This window comes from Hyperolius riggenbachi, chromosome 3, assembly GCF_040937935.1.
Source record: "Hyperolius riggenbachi isolate aHypRig1 chromosome 3, aHypRig1.pri, whole genome shotgun sequence".
Lineage (NCBI taxonomy): Eukaryota > Metazoa > Chordata > Amphibia > Anura > Hyperoliidae > Hyperolius > Hyperolius riggenbachi.
Window position 1 is genome coordinate 224,113,801 of NC_090648.1, and position 20,444 is coordinate 224,134,244.

Sequence of the window (20,444 nt, forward strand, 5' to 3'; positions counted from 1 at the left end):
AAATGACCCCATTTTAGAAAGAAGACACCCCAAGGTATTACCGTTAGGAGTATGGTGAGTTCATAGAAGATTTATTTTTTTTTGTCACAAGTTAGCGGAAATTGATTTTGATTGTGTTTTTTCACAAAGTGTCATTTTCACACAATTGTCCATTTACCGAGAGATTTCTCCCACCCAGCATGGGTATGTATAAAAATACACCCCAAAACACATTATACTACATCTTCTGAGTACGGCGATACCACATGTGTGACACTTTTCTGCAACCTAGGTGCGCTAAGGGGCCTAACGTCCTATTCACAGGTCATTTTGAGGCATTTGAATTCTAGACTACTCCTCACGGTTTAGGGCCCCTAAAATGCCAGGGCAGTATAGGAACCCCACAAATGACCCCATTTTAGAAAGAAGACACCCCAAGGTATTCCGTTAGGAGTATGGTGAGTTCATAGAAGATTTTTTTTTGTCACAAGTTAGCGGAAAATGACACTTTGTGAAAAAAAAGCAATACAAATCAATTTCCGCTAACTTGTGACAAAAAATAAAATCTCCTATGAACTCATCATACACCTAACAGAATACCTTGGGGTGTCTTCTTTCTAAAATGGGGTCACTTGTGGGGTTCCTATACTGCCCTAGCATTTTAGGGGCCCTAAACCGTGAGGAGTAGTCTGGAAACCAAATGCCGCAAAATGACCCTTGAAATCCTAAAGGTACTCATTGGACTTTGGGCCCCTTAGCGCAGTTAGGGTGCAAAAAAGTGTCACACATGTGGTATCGCCGTACTCAGGAGAAGTAGTATAATGTGTTTTGTGGTGTATTTTTACATATAACCATGCTGGGTGGGAGAAATATCTCTGTAAATGACACATTTTTGATTTTTTTTTACACACAATTGTCCATTTACAGAGAGATTTCTCCCACCCAGCATGGGTATGTGTAAAAATACACCACAAAACACATTATACTACTTCTCCCGAGTACGGCGATACCACGTGTGCCACTTTTCTGCAGCCTAGGTGCGCTAAGGGGCCCAACGTCCTATTCACAGGTCATTTTGAGGCATTTGTTTTCTAGACTACTCCTCACGGTTTAGGTCCCCTAAAATGCCAGGGCAGTATAGGAACCCAACAAGTGACCCCATTTTAGAAAGAAGACACCCCAAGGTATTCCGTTAGGTGTATGGTGAGTTCATAGAAGATTTTATTTTTTGTCACAAGTTAGTGAAAAATGACACTTTGTGAAAAAAACAATACAAATCAATTTCCGCTAACTTTTGACAAAAAATAAAGTCTTCTATGAACTCGTCATACACCTAACAGAATACCTTGGGGTGTCTTTTTTCTAAAAAGGGGTCACTTGTGGGGTTCCTATACTGCCCTGGCATTTTACGGGCCCAAAACCGTGAGTAGTCTGGAAACCAAATTTCTCAAAATGACTGTTCAGGGGTATAAGCATCTGCAAATTTTGATGACAGGTGGTCTCTTAGATGACAGGTTGTATTGGGCCTGATCTGATGGATAGGAGTGCTAGGGGGGTGACAGGAGGTGATTGATGGGTGTCTCAGGGGGTGGTTAGAGGGGAAAATAGATGCAATCAATGCACTGGGGAGGTGATCGGAAGGGGGTCTGAGGGGGATCTGAGGGTTTGGCCGAGTGATCAGGAGCCCACACGGGGCAAATTAGGGCCTGATCTGATGGGTAGGTGTGCTAGGGGGTGACAGGTGGTGACAGGAGGTGATTGATGGGTGTCTCAAGGTGTGATTAGAGGGGGGAAAATAGATGCAAGCAATGCACTGGCGAGGTGATCAGGGCTGGGGTCTGAGGGCGTTCTGAGGGTGTGGGCGGGTGATTGGGTGCCCTAGGGGCAGATAGGGGTCTAATCTGATGGGTATCTGTGACAGGGGCTGATTGATGGGTGATCAGTGGGTAATTAGATGGCAGAACAGATGTAAACAATGCACTTTGGAGGTGATCTGAGGGTAGGTCTGGGGCAATCTGATGGTGTGGGTGGGTGATCAGATTGCCCGCGAGGGGCAGGTTAGGGGCTAATTGATGGGTGGCAGTGACAGGGGGTGATTGATGGGTGATTGATAGGTGATTGACAGGTGATCAATGGGTTATTACAGGGAAGAACAGATGTAAATAATGCACTGCACTTGGGAAGTGATCTGACGTCGGATCTGCGGGCGATCTATTGGTGTGGGTGGGTGATCAGATTGCCCGCAAGGGGAAGGTTAGGGGCTGATTGATGGGTGGCAGTGACAGGGGGTGATTGATGGGTGGCATTGACAGGAGGTGATTGACAGGTGATCAGTGGCTTATTACAGGGAAGAACGGATGTAAATAATGCACTGGCGAATTGATAAGGGGGGGGGGGTCTGAGGGCAATCTGAGCGTGTGGGCGGGTGATTGGGTGCCCGCAAGGGGCAGATTAGGGTCTAATCTGATGGGTAACAGTGACAGGTGGTGATAGGGGGTGATTGATGGGTAATTAGTGGTTGTTTAGAGTAGAGAACAGATGTAAACACTGCACTTGGGAGGTGATCTGATGTCGAATCTGCAGGCGATCTATTGGTGTGGGTGGGTGATCAGATTGCCCGCAAGGGGCAGGTTAGGGGCTGATTGATGGGTGGCAGTGACAGGGGGTGATTGATGGGTGATTGACAGGTGATTGGCAGGTGATCAGGGGGGATAGATGCATACAGTACACAAGGGTGAGAATCTGAGGGGTGGGGGGTGATCAGGAGGGAGCAGGGGGCAGTTTAGGGTTAAAAAAAATAGCGTTGACAGAAAGTGACAGGGAGTCATTGATGGGTGATTAGGGGGGTGATTGGGTGCTAACAGTGGTCTGGGGGGTGGGCAGGGTCTGAGGGGTGCTGTGGGCGATCAGGGGGCAGTGGGGGGGGGGGGAGAATCAGTGTGCTTGGGTGTAGACTAGGGTGGCTGCAGCCTGCCCTGGTGGTCCCTCGGACACTGGGACCACCAGGGCAGGAGGCAGCCAGTATAATAGGCTTTGTATACATTACAAAGCCTATTATACTATTTACATGTGGCGATACGCGTGCTAGTAACCCGCCGGCGCTTCCGAACGACCGGTGGGTTACAGCGCGAGGGGGGCGGAGCCAGTCGCCGGCGGCTGATCGCGTCACATATGACACGATCGCCGCATAACCACGCCTGCCTCCGCCGATGGGCGTATTGCGGTCGTTTAGGCCCAGTCTTTGCCGCCGCCCATCGGCTGGGGGCGGTCGGCAAGTGGTTAAAAGCTAAACACGCCTCAGAGCCATAATAATCCAACATGCATACAGACCGTTTCGGATTGTTTGATCCTCATCAGTGCATGGCATGGATTAATTTGGCTCTATGGAGTAGGGCTTGTAACACCATGACATGCACTGATGAGGGTCAAACAATCCGAAACAGTCTGTATGCATGTTGGATTATTATGGCTCTGCACAAATTAACAACATGACACATCATTGCATTCCAGCGGTTCTGGAGGTGTGTTAAGCTTTTAAGGGTAACAATGGTTAATTTGCATATATTCAGCAGTGATGCACTGGGAGACATCTCAAGCTTACTCCAACCTGAATTATCGCAAATTCTTTCCGCTTTAAGAAAGCAAACTTTTGTTTTTCCTGTTAAATAGCAATCAGAATGCTTGTCCCTTTATATGTGGTGATTACAGAAAATTGATGGCCCTTTGTAAAAGTGGTAATGATGTCACGTGATTGCTCATTTTATATCTATGGCAATCTGTAAACAAAATTATTTCTGAAGAAATAGTGCTGTTTTACTGGGGATAAACTGATTATTACATTCATATGCTTTCTTCACCCTAATGTTAGCCAATGTAACAACATAATGCTTGAAAAGAAAAAATCCAAATGGTGCATATTGCTGCATGCAGACTGGTAGTTAATTTATTTTAATTGAGACTAAACACTCACTGTTCTGGTTTCTGTCACTGACTAGAGGTCTTTTTTATCTTGTGTTTTGTGTTTACATGTTTATACACTTGTATATTTCTAATAGTGAGACTTGCCAAGTAGAGAGACAGACACAAAGCTGGATTAAACACTAGGAGGGGGGTGAGCATGAATCCTGCTAGACAAAAGTTGGATCATCGTAGTGCTTCTGTCTTGATGGTTTCTCTCTGTTTGGCCGGGCATTGTGTTCCTTTGCAGCTGGAGAATTATGATGCGTTCAACTGTGGTTTAAAATATAGTGGTAAATAGTCAGACAGGGATGAATCTGGAGAGCCCTGCCAGAGGAGGTGAAGTGGCAGTGCTGTCTTTCTAAGGCTGTGGGCAGTTTGCTTCTGGCAGGCTGTTTGAATGATGGCAGATAAGCAAAGACACATCTCATTCCTCAGCAGTAAGAGGATGGTGACTTGTTTGTATCAACATCCAAATAGCTTCTTATAATGGGTATTGATTTGTCAGCAAACTGGCAGTGATGCGATCTTCTCCTGTAGCCTGCTCCTCCTACCCTTATCATTAGTACAGTGTTGGGAAATACAGCCAACAAGCATAGAAGAGGTTATGGGTTCCCCATTAATAACTGTACAGCTAAATGATGCTGTCTGCATTCAGTTTGTTTGTCTGAACTGGCCGGCCAGACAGAGTGCAGTTACAGTATAAGGCTTTAGAGGAAATGTGTACATACACATGGAAACATCTGCACTGAATGTTTTAGTTTCGTATGAGTCATGCTACATCCTGCTGCAGTTCGTAGGTGTGGACAAGTTACCTACAATATAACCTTCAGTTACTGCTGCTATTCTCCAATCGTCCAGTAGGCCTGCTGACCTGGAGAGCTGACTCCTCCCCCCACCCCTGAGGGAAACCTAGAAACAAGAACTTTACCCACTATCACCTCAGCTAATTTGTATTTCTGACCAGCCAGGACACTATCATGCTTATATAAATGTAGACTCACTAGTTTTATTGGTGGTTAGGAAGTCGGCAGTTTGGCAATCACTTTCCTGTTATGTACTTTGAGTGAACACACTTTACTTTGTACTTTGAGTGTATTACACACTCCAATGAGTTCTGGGTCACCATGAGCTTGCTGGTTAGTCTGTACTTTGAGTGACACTGATCTTCCCCCGGACACTATAGCAACAGCTGCACTGTGGGTGTCCCTGTTAGCTTCGTGCGCTAGTCCTCTATTATCCAGCACCCTGTGCCGCATTTGAAAGGCAGAAGTGTAGAGGTAGAGTTGCAGAAGATAAGAGTTTCCTGGGTATTGTTTCTTCACAGTGCACTCCTTCCATTGGGCCCCAGATAGTGACATGGACTGGCTGTAATGGCTTCTTAGCATGTGTGAGAGGGAGGAACTGAATCTAGAAGTACTTATTTACCAGGCAGGAAAAGGCCAGCATGGAGTCTGTGGTTGTCTGGCTGAAAACCTGATGGCAAACTCTTTTCTTGTATATTTGGTGCAGGCGATGTTTGAGAAGGTTGGGTGTATGTGGTAGGACCCGTCTGGGTTTGTATAGTTTTATTTATGCAGGAAGTACCGTTATCTAGCTATTGGCTTGTATGTTGTCTGTGGAGGATAAATCTAATGGATCTCTAATTATAATTCAAATGGACTTGAGCCTTTATACTAAGTGTCCATAGATGCTCTAAATAAAGTAGTCCTCTACTTTTACAAGAGTCTTTATGAATATTTTGTGACAGCTAATACAATTTTTTTTAGGCCTTTAGTGATACTGTAGTGCTGGTAGTACTTGGAGCTGCATGCCAAAGTACGTTAAGGGCCTGAGCCCACTGATGCAGTTGTGTCCACTTTTCAGTTAAACATCAATGTTAGAGATGCTGAACAGCGGACAGAAGTGAATACAACTGCATCAGTGGGCTCAGGCCCTAAAGGAACACTATCAAACCAAGTGTTCTAAAATGACAAAGTACAAATAATGTCTAAGTAGCTGTGTAAACATTTTCCTACTTTTAATGTTAAATATCGGAGGCAAAAGCTTTAATTCATTGTGTGTAGATTTAGCTACGTTTGGAATGTCTCATTTGCAAAGGTATGAATTTCTGCAGTCTGACATGCTAAGAACAGGGTAATATTGAAGTGGAGTTATAAGAAAAGCCTGTCAGGTGTCAGGTTTCACACACACAATTACAAATGTTTATGTTGCATATAAGATACATTTCCTCTGCTCTCTGCAAAGTGCTCAGTCAGAGACAGGCAGAGCTTTCTCTCTCACACACAGGGTGAACAGATGAAGTGTGAGGGAATATCCCCTCCCCTCATGGTTCACTCTGCCAACAGATTTGCAGTCAGAAAAGTGTGAAAGGAATTAGGTAACTGTAAACAAAGAGATAAGCATTCACGTGTTTACACCAGTACTTGGCAATCTCAATTGTAAAAAAAAACATTTTAATCGACAGTGTTTGTTTAAGTTACCAGTGCAGCTATACAGGCCTCTGCTATGGAACAAGAGGATGAAAAGAAGACATAGGTGGAGTGCCTAAAAGGGGAGAAAATCCTGCTTCAAAGGCTTATTCAGAAAAGTAATCTGTTAAAATAAAAGCCCCTTGATACCTTTGTATACCTGACAAAGCTAAAGACATGTTAATGACCATTTATTCTGCCAAAGAGCGTAAAGGCTGCCATACACTGGACGATTGCCACCAGATCGGCCAACAGATAGATCCCTCTCTGATCGAATCTGATTAGACAGGGATCTATTGGCTGCCCATACACTGCACACAGATTTTGAATCGATTTTAGCATGAAATTGATTCACAACCTGTGGAACTGCCGCTGCCTCACCGCCCCCTGCCAGCCGCAATACATTACCTGTCCGCCGGTGCGAGTCCCTGGGTCCCCGCAGTCTCTCACTTCTTTCAGCGTGTCTTTCCATATTCTCTTCATTTCCTGTCCCGTCCTGTGACAAGGAAGTTCGCCCTCTACTGTTTGAACTTTGCCTTCTCACAGGACGAGACAGGAAGTGAAGACAGAGAAGACTCCGGAAGAAGTGAGAGACTGAGGGGACCCAGGGACTCGCGCCGGTGAATAGGTGATGTATTGCTGCGACGGCCGTCACCGTATCGAACGCCGCTAACGACGAGCTCCCGAACCACCGACAATCGAGCTAAATTTTCCTCCTGGACAGATCAACTGAATCGATTTTTGGGTGGAAATCGGTCAACAATTGCGTTAACCATTTCACAGCAGATTCAATCACAGTGATCGAATCTACTGTATTTCGATGGCAAATCGTTTCAATGTTTGGGTACCTTTAAAAACCCTCTCATTTCCTATCAGTTCAAGATAAGAGATCCAAGATGCACTGCAATTTTTTTGGAATAGGAAGGTTATATATATATATTTTTTTTCGTTCCTGGATTTAAATGACACATTCATTGCATGTGTCATATTGCCTGTCATAGCATATGTATTTAAGATTACCGTATTTGTTGCCATTTAAGACGCATTTTTTCTCCCCAAAAAATAGGAGGGAAAAGTCCCTGCGTCTTATACGGCAAAGGCAGGGAATCCCCGACATATAAACGGCCGCTGATACGGACCGCGACCCGCCGCCACGTCGGGAATTCCCTGCTTGTGCGTGTCAACTGTGGCTGCAAGTGATGTGTGCCTCTGCCCTCTCCCGATGCCTGTTAAGTGTTTGGCTGCGTGTCCCCCGCGAGTGTATACTATGCCCGCTCCCCCCGTGTGCCTTATCTCCCTCCCCCATGTGGTTGCTGGCCCCCCCGGGTGTTAATCTGCAGCGGGCTTACCTCTCATGCCATGCCCGCGAGGATAGGAGACTTCCTCAGGCGTGGAGCTAGGGGAGGTCGGGGTAGGACAAGTGCCCCGGGGCGCCTGGTCCACAAGGGCGCCCAGCTGAGCTTCGGGGGTTTTTTTTGTTGTTTTTTTTTTTTTGCGGGGGGTGAGGGGAGCAGCGCAGAGAAGAGGGAGAGCTGTGCGGACGGTGGGGAAGGGGGGCCATCTCCCCCCTCCTTCCCTCACCTTAGGTGCTCTCCCTTCCTCGCTGTCCCCTCCAATGTCCGGGTGGCTGGCAGCGGCGGGCGGAACTCACCTCCGTCTCGCGCCAGCGCCGGCCGGAAGTTCGGGTGCGCAGCCGCTGCTCTGGTCTGGACCAGACCAGAGTAGTGGCAGATCCATCCGGCTCTGCGACGAGACGGAGGTAAGTTCCGCCCGCCGCTGCCAGCCACCCGGACATTGGAGGGGAGAGCGAGGGAGGGAGAGCAGCTCTTTCTCTTCTCTGCGCTGCTCCCCTCCTGCTGGGTAGGGGGGCACCTGGCTACCTACTCTGGGCACATATACCCCTAACTACATATACTGGGCATATACCCCTGGCTACCTACTCTGGGTACATATACCCCTGCCTACATATATTGGGCACATATACCCCTAGCTACCTACTCTGGGCACATATACCCCTGCTTACATATATTGGGCACATATACCCCTGGCTACCTACTCTGGGCACATATACCCCTGGCTACCTACTCTGGGTACATATACCCCTGGCTACCTACTCTGGGCACATATACCCCTGGCTACCTACTCTGGGCACATATACCCCTGGCTGCCTACTCTGGGCACATATACCCCTGGCTACCTACTCTGGGCACATATACCCCTGCCTACATATATTGGGCATATATACCCCTAACTACATATACTGGGCATATACCCCTGGCTACCTACTCTGGGCACATATACCCCTGGCTACCTACTCTGGGCACATATACTCCTAACTACATATACTGGGCATATACCCCTGGCTACCTACTCTGGGCACATATACTCCTAACTACATATACTGGGCATATACCCCTGGCTACCTACTCTGGGCACATATAACCCTAACTACATATACTGGGCATATACCCCTGGCTACCTACTCTGGGCACATATACCCCTGGCTACCTACTCTGGGCACATATACCCCTGACTATATATACTGGGCACATATACCCCTAACTACATATACTGGGCATATACCCCTGGCTACCTACTCTGGGCACATATACCCCTGGCTACCTACTCTGGGCACATATACCCCTGCCTACATATACTGGGCACATATACTCCTAACTACATATACTGGGCATATACCCCTGGCTACCTACTCTGGGCACATATACCCCTGGCTACCTACTCTGGGCACATATACCCCTGCCTTCATATACTGGGCACATATACCCCTAACTATATATACTGGGCACATATACCCTTGGCTACATATACTGGGCACATATACCCTTGGCTACATATACTGGGCACATATACCCTTGGCTACATATACTGGGCATATATACCCCTGGCTACATATACTGGGCATATATACCCCTGGCTACATATACTGGACACAAATACCCCTGGATACATATACTGGGCATATATACCCCTGGCTACATATACTGGGCACATATACCCCTGACTATATATACTGGGCACATTTTATACCCCTGGCTACATATACTGGGCACATATAACCCTGACTACATATACTGGGCACATATACCCCTGGCTACATATACTGGGCACATATACCCCTGGCTATATATACTGGGCACATATACCCCTGACTATATATACTGGGCACATATACCCCTGACTATATATACTGGGCACATATACCCCTGGCTACATATACTGGGCACATATACCTCTGGCTACATATACTGGGGACACATACCCCTGCCTACATATACTGGGCACATATACCCCTGGCTACCTGTTCTGTGGACATCTCTACCCCTGGCTACCTTTTCTGGGGACATCTATACTGCTGGCCACCTATTCTGGGGACACCTATAGACCTGGGGCTACCTATTTTTGGGGAAGCACTGCTGTCAGATTGAGTGTATTTTGGGGAACTGCTGCCAGGTGAGAGGTGTCTAATATATTAAGGGGGCATTCTGCCTATTTATGTGAAATGCTGTCTATTTATGTGCCTCATGACTGCTGAATTTGTCTTGTTGGGGGCCTCATGGTTACTGAATTTGTCTTGTTGGGGGCCTCATGATTTGTTGGGGGCCTCAAGATCGCTGAATTTGTCTTGTTAGGGCCTCATGATTGCTGAATTTGTCTTGTTAGGGGCCTCGTGATTTGTTGGGGGCCTCAAGATCGCTGAATTTGTCTTGTTAGGGGCCTCATGATTGCTAAATTTGTCTTGTTGGGGGCCTCAGGATTGCTAAATTTGTCTTGTTGGGGGCCCTCATGATTGCTGAGTTGGTCATGTTGGGGGCCTCATGTTTGCTCATGATTGCGGAATTTGTCTTGATGGGGGGGCTCATGATTGCTGAATTTGTCTTGGAACATGCTGGAAGGTACATACTGAGGGAGGGTGGGTGAGCGTGAGCCTGCTAACCTCCATGTACATTTGAAGGGGCGTGACCAAATGTGGAGCACCCATAACCACGCCCACATTTGGTCACGACCCTTCACCTTAGGGGGCGCATTAATAGTCTTTGTCCCCGGGCGCTGAAAACCCTAGCTACGCCTCTGGACTTTCTTCATAGCCGCGCATCTCGCTCTAGTGATCGGCATGTGATGATTGCGTCATTATCGCATGCCGATCACTAGAGCGAGAAGTGCGGCTATGAAGGAAGTCTCCAATCCTCGCGGGCATGGTGGAGAGGTAAGCCCGCTGCAGATTAACACCCGGGGGGGGGGGGGCAGCAACCACATGGGGGAGGGAGATAAGGCACACTGGGGGAGCGGGCATAGTATACACTCGCGGGGGACAAGCAGCCAAACACTTAACAGGCATCGGGAGAGAGCAGAGGCACATGTCACTTGCAGCCACAGTTGACACACACACGGGGGACACAGGCACATCGGGCAGGCTTGAGGGACACGAGGCATTCATAGGTGACACAAGGGGACACAGGCACATCGGGCAGGCATGAGGGACACATAGAGGACACAGGGCATGCATGGGTGACACATAGGACACATGGGGGACACAGGCACATGGGGCAGGCATGAGGGACACACAGAGGGCACATGGGGCATGCATGGTTGCCACAGAGGACACATGGGGCAGGTATAGAGGACTCAGAGGACACATAGTGCATGCATGAGGGACTCATAGGGCAGGCACGGGTGACACATAGGGCATGTATGAGGGACACAGAGGACACATGGGGCAGGTATTGGGGACACATGGGGAGACAATGGGACACAGGAGGACACTTAGGGCAGACATGGGAAACAATGTTGGAGACATGAGGACACTATTTGAGGGATAACATGTACAAGATGCTCCTGGAATATGGACGCACCAGGTTTAATATATATATATATATATATATATATATATATATATATATATATATATATATATATATATATATATATATATATTATTTTTATTTATTTTATTTTTTTTCCTCTGGTTTTTGCCCTCTGAACCTGGGTGCATCTTATATTCCGGAGCGTCTTATACGGCGCGAAATACGGTAACTATTTAGATGGAGGAAGGAATGTAGAGTTTTCAGGGTTGGGTGTATCTTTTTTTTCCCTAACATCTGCTCTTGGCTTACCTCAGACTTTAGAATGTGTCAGTTGCACCATATTAAATGATGTCCTCATGTATGTGGATTCCAATACCAACATTATGCAGGATCTCGGGACAACAATGAGGACTCCTGCTGGATCCTTTAACAAGGAAAAAATGCACAGTTCCACACTGGAAATCATGTTCCTAGGTCTAGGTTCCTAGACTTACATCATGGAATAATTTATCTCATAGAAGAAAAGGTGAAGAAACTAATGAAAATGTCTAGTTTTTTGGTCAGGCTGAACACATTACCTCCTTCTTGCTGGAGGTCTTTACGCAGGAAGTTGCATAAAGCTCTTAGAGATCGGAAGACCTCCAGCGAGAAGGAGGTAATGTGTTCAGCCTGCTGCCCGCTGCCACCAATGATTGCAGGAGGGGGAGCGCTGAGAGGAGAGCCCGAGGTGAGGGCGGGGGAAATGTCCCCCCCTCCCCACCGATCTGCCACACTCTCCTCTTATGCTGCGACCCCTCCTGCCCCCCAAAAGTCCCTGAGTGGGCCCTGAGGGGGGGGCACGGTTTTTTTTTTTTTTTGCATGGGGCCCGGGGATTTCTAGGTACGCCCCTGCTCATTTGCTTACACCGATCTGCCACACTCTCCTCTTATGCTGCGACCCGTCCTGCCCCCCAAAAGTCCCTGAGCGGGCCCTGGAGCCCCCCCCCCCGCAACGGCAGGGGTCGCATCCCCTATTGTTACGCCATTGCAAATGAGGCTGGGTTGCAGTGGTGCACTGTAGTAGGTGGACAGGATAAGTGGACCAGATGCTTATTATGTTCCAGCTACAGGGAAGTGTTAGCAATCAGTATGCCTTTGGAAGCTTTCGGGAATGCTGTAGCAACGTTTTTTAGATTACTGTAGACTAGAGCAATCACTTACGGTATATATTGTAAGTAGCTATACTATAAGCTTATGTATAGCTTGAGAAAGTCCAAAGTTCGAAGGCAAATTTTGGCCTTTAAATAAATTCTGAGACTGAGATTCCTATGATTAGGACTAGAGATATATAATTATATCTTCAGTTTATTTTCACTTCAGGTTTGCTTTAAACATCTTTACTTTACTTTTTGTGCTAAATATATGTAAAGTGCCTGTCTAGATGGGTTTAATAGTTCCTTTTCCTGTAGAGACAGCATTGCAGTTTATTAGACAGACCAGGCCGCTGGTCACTGTGTATGTTTCTCTTCCTATCCCATTATCACCTAATCGGGAAAGAGCTGGGACATGACACTAGCCAGGCTTTCCCTGTGGGCATAGAGCTGATCACCTGACTCCTTTTACTTCTGCTACTCGGACAAACTCCTTGTGATCAGCACTGCAGCTACAGCTCAGCATCTGTTTTTGCTCAGCTTGTACAGAAAGCTTTCCAGCCAATATATTTTTAAAAGAGCAGTGAAAAAAACGGTTTCTCATTTCATTTAGGGCAGGGTGAATTGTGTTCTGTTCACTTCATTCAAAATTTAGGAGTGCAAACTAGGGCTTTAAAGAGAAACCGTAACCAGGAATTGAACTTCATCCCAATCAGTAGCTGATACCGCCTTCCCCATGAGAAATATTTTCCTTTTCTCAAACGGATCATCAGAGGGCTCTGTATGGCCCTATTTTGTGGTGAAACCCCTCCCACAGTGTAATGTCAGCGCTTCACAGCTCTGAGGTCCTGACATCACACTGTAGGAGCCTTGTTGCATTGTGGGAAATAACAGCTAAAAAAGCAAGCAGCATCTCCATCCAGTGACATCACCTGCCAGCAGTAAAAATGTCACCATGTGATAAATGTCTGAATGTAAATCAGGGAGAGGAAATATTTTACAATGAGCAAACACTGACTAAATCATTTATACATAATTGTTGTAAAAATTAAGCCATTTTTTATTACATTATTTTCACTGTTCCTCTTTAACAAGCAGTTTAAAATTGTAGAAGAAAATCCCCCTCTGAATTGCAATAAAGTAACAAAAGAAGCAGAGATTAATGACGTACACAAATCCAAATGCAGAGAAATTCTTCCTCTGCTCTCCACTACTGTTGAGTCTACTATTAAAATGATGAAGACGTATTTGCATTATTTGGTGAACAATTTGCAGCAGGATAGAGGAAATGTCTTGTCCTCACTAATGGATCAAACCCAATATGTCTGAAAGGGAATGCATCAGACGGGTGAGAGGGGTGATGGCCTTTATGTGCTATGCAATACAATCGGGAGCTGGCACATCCTAAGTAATACTTTATTGGTTCCAAAAAAAGCAAATGGCCAATGTTTCGGAGCCACGTAGGGTCCCTTTATCCAGGCAGAATTTGCTCACAAGTAACAATCTGTCAGCTGCTTTTGCAGAGTCTATTGCGGCCGTTAGCTGAACACACATTGCTCAACACGAGTGTATAGAGGAGCCTGTCTCCCACTTCTCTCACAGGAAACTCTGCAAAAACCAGAAAAAATTGTGATACTGGCACCTTTTTGGTACTTTTTATAAATATGGTGAATAAGTCAAATGATGATTTAGAACAAAAATATGTAGTATTGTATTGCATTTTCTCAGCTTTATAAGTAGACCCTGCTACAGGTTTATAGAAGTCCTTATTTTCAGTCCTTACCATGGGTATCATCCATGAAGGAGCTGTCGGTAAGGAGAATTAATGCGGGAAAACACCGCTGCCGGTATTTTAGACGTCTGGGTGGGCATTCATAAAAATGTATCCAGGTGCGATAGCAGTGTGGAGATTCCCCGAACTAGGCTGGCGGCAGGCAGGCGGAGACACAGGAAGCAGCCGAGTTGATACATTTCTCCGTGTTCCGCTCTACTGCAGCTGCCTGGGAGGTCTGTGTCTCCATTAACTTTACATTAGTATCGCCACATCAGAGGGAGCGGTATTTCCCGTCCACATACCGCTTGCGTAATTCTTTATGAATTAACATTTTGTTACATTTGTTCCGATAATCACCGCACAAGGGGGTGATTTATCACTCTGCTCGGTAGTGTCAGTTTTTCATGCGGAAAGAGGCTTTATGAATGCCGAACTTGCTGAGTGTTCGGTAAAGTCAGCTGTTTTAAGCATTTCCGCATGCGGAAATGCTTTATGAATGATAGCCCATGTCTTTTGTGTATGTGTTAGCTAGAACTGTTGCAGTGTTTACCTAGCAGGAAATGTATTATGAGGGTACCCGAAATGATTTGAACAGTGCATGTTGTGCAAAAAGATGTCCTGGTCTTCTTAAATGCTAGAATGTTGACAATGACTGGTGAGCATTTACTTTCTGCTATGTCAAAAAATAAACGTATGGAAAGACGAGGCATTGAGGATGTTCTGTACATCAAAGGGCCAGATCTGCACACCAAGCAGAATACTGTTGTCATAGTTGCAAAGGAGTGCAATTGAATTTCCAGGCCAGTTTAGAAAATAATTGCTGCCTGTAAAGTGAATTAGAATGGACATTTTTAGTAACAAAAGTACTAATACAGCACTGAGAAATGTCATTTTTTATGAAGTGGAGTTGTACTTCAAGTTCATTTAAGCCCTGGTGAAGGCTCTCATCGGTTATAAGAAATGCAAAGGGTGAAAAATAAGTCTGTATTTTGACCCAGTGCGATAGTAAATAAAGGGTTTCTGCTGAATGATTTCATTGTATAGAACATGTTTTCAAGGAAGTCATCACCAGCACAGGCATAGAAGCAAAAGAACATCCGAGGGATTACAGGGTACAATCTTTGGCAGTGACTCAACAAGTAATAGGATTGAGAAGCCTTCATGTCATTCCAAGGTTTTCTCCGGAAAACTTCCCAAACCGCTGAAGATATTTTCTATAAGCAGGTTAAAGCTTCACTGTAGAAGCAAGGTTTGGCATAGGGACAGCTCTGAGTACTGTTCATTGTCTGACCAAATACAAAAAAAGGATTCCAAAATGTTTGTGTTATTTGTATTTAAAAACACACAGACACTCCCACCAGTCTCTGGTCTAAGAGGGCATATTGTCTGTCACTCAGGGAGTATGGGGGGGGGGGGGGGGGGGGGTGCGGGCGATGGTCCCGGGGAGGCTGTCAGATGAACAGAGGTGAGTCGTTTTAGTTCTATACTGGGAAGTCCAGATCTTTTCAATGATTCGGATGATTCGAATTGGATCATTGATAAGGTCCGATTCTTTGAATCATTTGCAGCAGAGTGAGAGAAGCTGCAGTTCCTGTTTCTTCCAGACATACACTGTGAACCGAATCTCGGATGATTCGACTCACAAAAAAGATCCGGATCAAAGATCCGAATCGTTCATGATCCGGACAACACTACAGTGCAGTGAATATTAATTATCCATGTGGCTAGGAACAATCGCAGACTCTGCAGTATACTCTGATGCAACATGTGCACTGTGAACAGCACATTGATTTTTCATTGCTGTGAGTTGGGGTGCTGTTACAGGCTGCAGTAACATGAGCCTGTAATGTCCCACTGTGAAAGCAGCCTTAGGGCGGGATAGGGAAATGAAGGGGTGGACCTCTCTGCACTCCCTGTGCAGTGGAGAGAAAAAAAACCTCCCAGCATACTCTGCAGTATCTGGTATGCGGCCTCCTTAGGAGCTTGGGGATAAAGAGGATTGCTATTCAGCAAACAACAAAGTATGAGAGATTTTTAACTTCAGTATTGCCTTTTTGGCTTCCTTCTAAACTGTTTAACACAGGAGAATAAAGGTTTACATTAGCTTTTGTAGCCTTATGGCCCATACTCACGGGCAGCAAATGTTGCCTGTCGCCAGCACACGTGAGCGTGTGGGCGACAGGCCGGCGACAGCTCCTCGCCAGGTCCCTCCGCGTACACACGCGGAAGAGGGACCAGCGGCATGACGGAAGCTGTCGCCGACGTTCCTCCTCCCCCCGCCGGAATGTACTCACGCGGACTAGCGACAGCTGCGGCGGAGTTGCGGCGGCGACTGTCGCCAGGCGATTGAACTTTTCAATCGCCTGGCGACATCAGCGACGGGCGACAGTTCGGGGTGCGCGCCCATTGCGGGCGACAGTTCGGGGTGCGCGCGGCCCATACTCACGGGCGACCTGTTGCCGCAACACGCGCGCGCCGCGTGTTGAGGTGACAAAAGTCCCTCGTGAGTATGGGCCATAACAGTTACTCTTTAAAGGGAACCTTAACTGTGGGGGAAAAAAAAAATTCACTTACCTGGGGCTTTCCCAAGCCTCCTGCAGCCGTCCTGTGCCCGCGCCGGTCCGTCGGTGCCCTCCGGTCTCCCTCTGCGGCTAAGTTTCGTTTTCGGCCGACTGCCAGTCGTCCTCCGGCAAAGCGTCCTCTTCTTCCGCATTCCCCGTCGTAAAGAGCCGTAAAGCGTGTCCGCAAGACGCGTCATGCGGACGCGTTTTACGGCTCTTTAGCAATTGGTGACAATATAGTATTTGGAAATAAAGGTGTATTTTTTTCTTTGGTGTTTTTTTCCCCCACTATTTTCACGTGCACACGCGCACAGCGGCAGCAGCACTGTCTGACTTATAAAAACGTCCTGGAGCCATTAAGAGGCTCTAGCAGGATGTTTTTATAAGACAGCTTGTCGTTAAGGGATTGGTCCCAAAATGCTGCAAACATTGTTTTGCAGCTAGTGGGACCACCCTCATAGGAATCCACTGGATTAGCACTCCACTGATCGCCGGTGATTGGCAAGTGCACTTCTAGTGGGTCCCAGCCCTAACTTTGCATTTTTCCACACAAGAATTGCCAATTTTTTGTGACCTTAATTAGTACATATTTTAGCAGCATGTTTCTATATTCTGTATCTGAATGTCGCTATTTGCAAGCAATACTGTATCCCAAGAGTCTGCCACTGACAAGGTTGCTGCTGTGTAAGCCTCATGCACCTCAGCATAACACTAGCCTGGACGAGAGAGCAGACTGCTGTTGCAGGTCCCCCAGGGTAATGTGATTTATTGATAAGGCAGACAGTATTGCGTTTACTACTGGATTACAAAGGAAGCACACTTTTATGATCTATAAATGGAATGAACATCAATCAATAATAGACCTACTTTCTCTGACCACTGTATACTTTCCAGCACCCTAAAGCCTTGCTTACAGCAAAATCTGACTCCGGGAATGTGTCGATTTGTAGAAAGTAGGAGAGTGTCTTTTGTGGAGAGTTCTTATGGTTTAACGCTTTCCTGAAATAAGACATTTGTCTCATTATAGATGTTTATATTAAAGAACATTTGAATGAATACATACCGTACTTCACACTCATGCCCAGGTTATCCCCGGTCAGTACTGAACGCCTTAGTACACCATGGGAGCTTTGAAGGGTACAAGAAGAGACATGTAGAAGTTATTATTATTGATTTATAAAGCGCCAACATATTCCGTGGCGTTGTACAAAGTAGGAAAACAAACAAGGGGTACATAATGATACAGACACTGGTATACACCCAATATAGACACTGGTACAAAACACAGAACTGGTGATTACAAGGACAGATGTAACATGATGAATAAAATGTATAACAGAGTGCAATCTATGAAATTAATAACAAATTCCAAGACACAAAAGGGTGAGAGAGCCCTGCCCTTGCGAGCTTACAATATATAGGAATGGGGGGAAACAAGAGGTGGGGGGAAGTATGCCATATACATACAGACAGTGTGTGTTTAGGTTATCAATTAAAGAGTAAAACTTAACGAGAGGTTGAAAGGGGAATGGCACAAGTTAGAGCATATGCTTGTCGGAAAAAGTGAGTTTTGATGGAGCGTTGGCAAAGGGGGCAGGTGTAGACACAGCCTTACTGTGTGTGCACACTGACTGCTGTCTTAACTGTAAACAATAGGCAGTCCTGTGTTCTCTGTCCACTCCAGAGGATTAAAGCAATAGTATGATGGCATTAATCAGTAACATTTGGAAGTCATTTTAGTTATTTATAAGTTCATTGATCCTTTAAACTAGGCAAACAGTAGTGGTGAGTTAGCACCACATAGTAATTAAAAATAATGCAATTTCATTCAAAAGCATTACAAGCACAGAAAGAACAGAGTCAGCTAAAAAGCAGCCACTGTTTTGGGCTGTTGTTGGTTTTCAGCTGACTCTACTCGAATGCTTTTAATTAATTACTGGTGCAGATTCTTCCTACTACTGTTTGATATTGGCTGAGGAAGTATTGGAGGCTGTGTGTCTAGGCCAGCCGTAGGCAAACTACGTCCTACGGGCCATATTCAGCCCACATGCACTGTAGATTCGGCCCACTGTTAGATGCCTGTATTCCTCTCCTCCCTCCGCAGAGTCCCCAGCGGGCGATAAGCATAGATTAACACTCACCTGATAGCCACTTCCAGCAGTGCATCTCCATGGCAACAGGGCATCACATGATACGCCGTCAGGACATGCCAGCGTATTACACGTCAGCATGTAATATGATGATACATCTTGACGAGGTGTCACGTGATGCCCTGTTGCTGTGGAGACGTGATGCAGGAAGAGGCATTCAGGTGAGTGTTAACCTGCGCTTATCGCCCATTCGTGAATCTGCAGGGAGGGAGGAGGGAAAATATTTTAGGAAAGCGGTCCACAGCATGTGGCCCGGGCTGTGTAAACATTGCCCATTCCTGGTATAGGCAACATGAGGATTCTGCATCAGAAACACTTCCTATATCTACAAACTGCTGTATATTGGTATGTAGCCCCGCCTTTCCAGTGATGCTTAGCCTAGGCTGTTCAGCTATGCGATGAATACGTTATCTATTTGTTTGGATGGCTGATTATAGGAAACCCTTTACCCCGCTACTTCTTGCTGCTGCTTTGTGCCTGCCCACTTACCTCCTAATGCAGAGTACTACACTGAAATGAGCACAGCTGATTGAGACTTCACATGCACTATAGGCTATAGGGCACATGTAATGACTTCTGGATGAGATGGCTACCTTCTTCGCATTTCAATTATTTCTACATATTTTTTTCTGTGTTTATCAGCATAAAAACCCGGCTGTGACATAAGGTATGACATCTGCTAAACCCCTGTAATCTATTCTGAAAATGTATACCCAGAGTGACTTAATCAAGTAAATATGTATTGTTTTGAGGAAATTATATGTATCTAGACAAGCATAACAATATCAAAAGTTGTATTCATATTTCCTTGTCTAAAATGCCGCAAAGACGAACACAAAAAACAAGCAGAACTTTGAAGTATTATTCAATAATCCATCCTCACCAAAATAAATACACTGCCAGTTGTGTCCTGAATGGGGTTTCTTGTTGCATAAAACAAAACTTTACTCCAAATATGTTTGCTTATTTTTGAAGAAGTTAAAATTGCTGATATTTTTTTTCTTTTTTAGTTCTCTGTCCACAAAGCTTTGGAAGAAATAAAAACATTGGGGTCCTTCCCTTCCAAGTCAACTGCATCGCTGCCATGTCTGGACATCCCTGTTGTGTTTTTGGATCCCCTGTCTAAGCTGAGAAAAGCTGAGATCACCTGCATTCCAGAGCGAGCCGAGGGAGGGAAAACTGGCACTGATATGGACCTATCAAACGTGAGTGCTGGAAAATTGGTAAGGACTTTTATTCTGCTCTTTTTTTTGTTATAGAATTAAGGAACTTTTTCCCAGATGGTGAAAGATGAGTGTTGAATGATTGCTTGAAGGACAACTGACCTGAGAGGCATATGGAGGCTGCCATAATTATTCACTTTTAAATAATACCAGTTCCCTGGCATCATGGTGATCTTTTTTGCATCTGTAGTGTTTGAATCACATGAAACAAGCATGCGGGAAAAGCAGTCAAACCTTAAAATGCTCGAGGCATCACAAAGTTAAAAAACTAACTACTTACCTAAGAAGTGGGAAGCCTCTAGATCCATGTTGCTGAGCGCAGACCCCATAATATTACCAACATCACATCAGGGCCGTGCTCCTCTTCACAAATGTG

General features: G+C 45.8%; 1 protein-coding gene across 3 annotated transcripts in view; it reads left to right on the forward strand.

The window, feature by feature from the left end:
- The window catches only part of SCAPER (S-phase cyclin A associated protein in the ER), a 325,634-nt gene that overhangs the window by 78,492 nt on the left and 226,698 nt on the right, over positions 1–20,444 (forward strand). For 2 of the 3 annotated variants that reach the window (XM_068275840.1, XM_068275841.1), the window contains exon 9: positions 19,856–20,068. In XM_068275840.1, coding sequence (XP_068131941.1) covers positions 19,856–20,068 — 213 coding nt within the window. The remainder of the gene's footprint in view (positions 1–19,855; positions 20,069–20,444) is intronic. The other variant, XM_068275842.1, reaches the window with a different exon arrangement.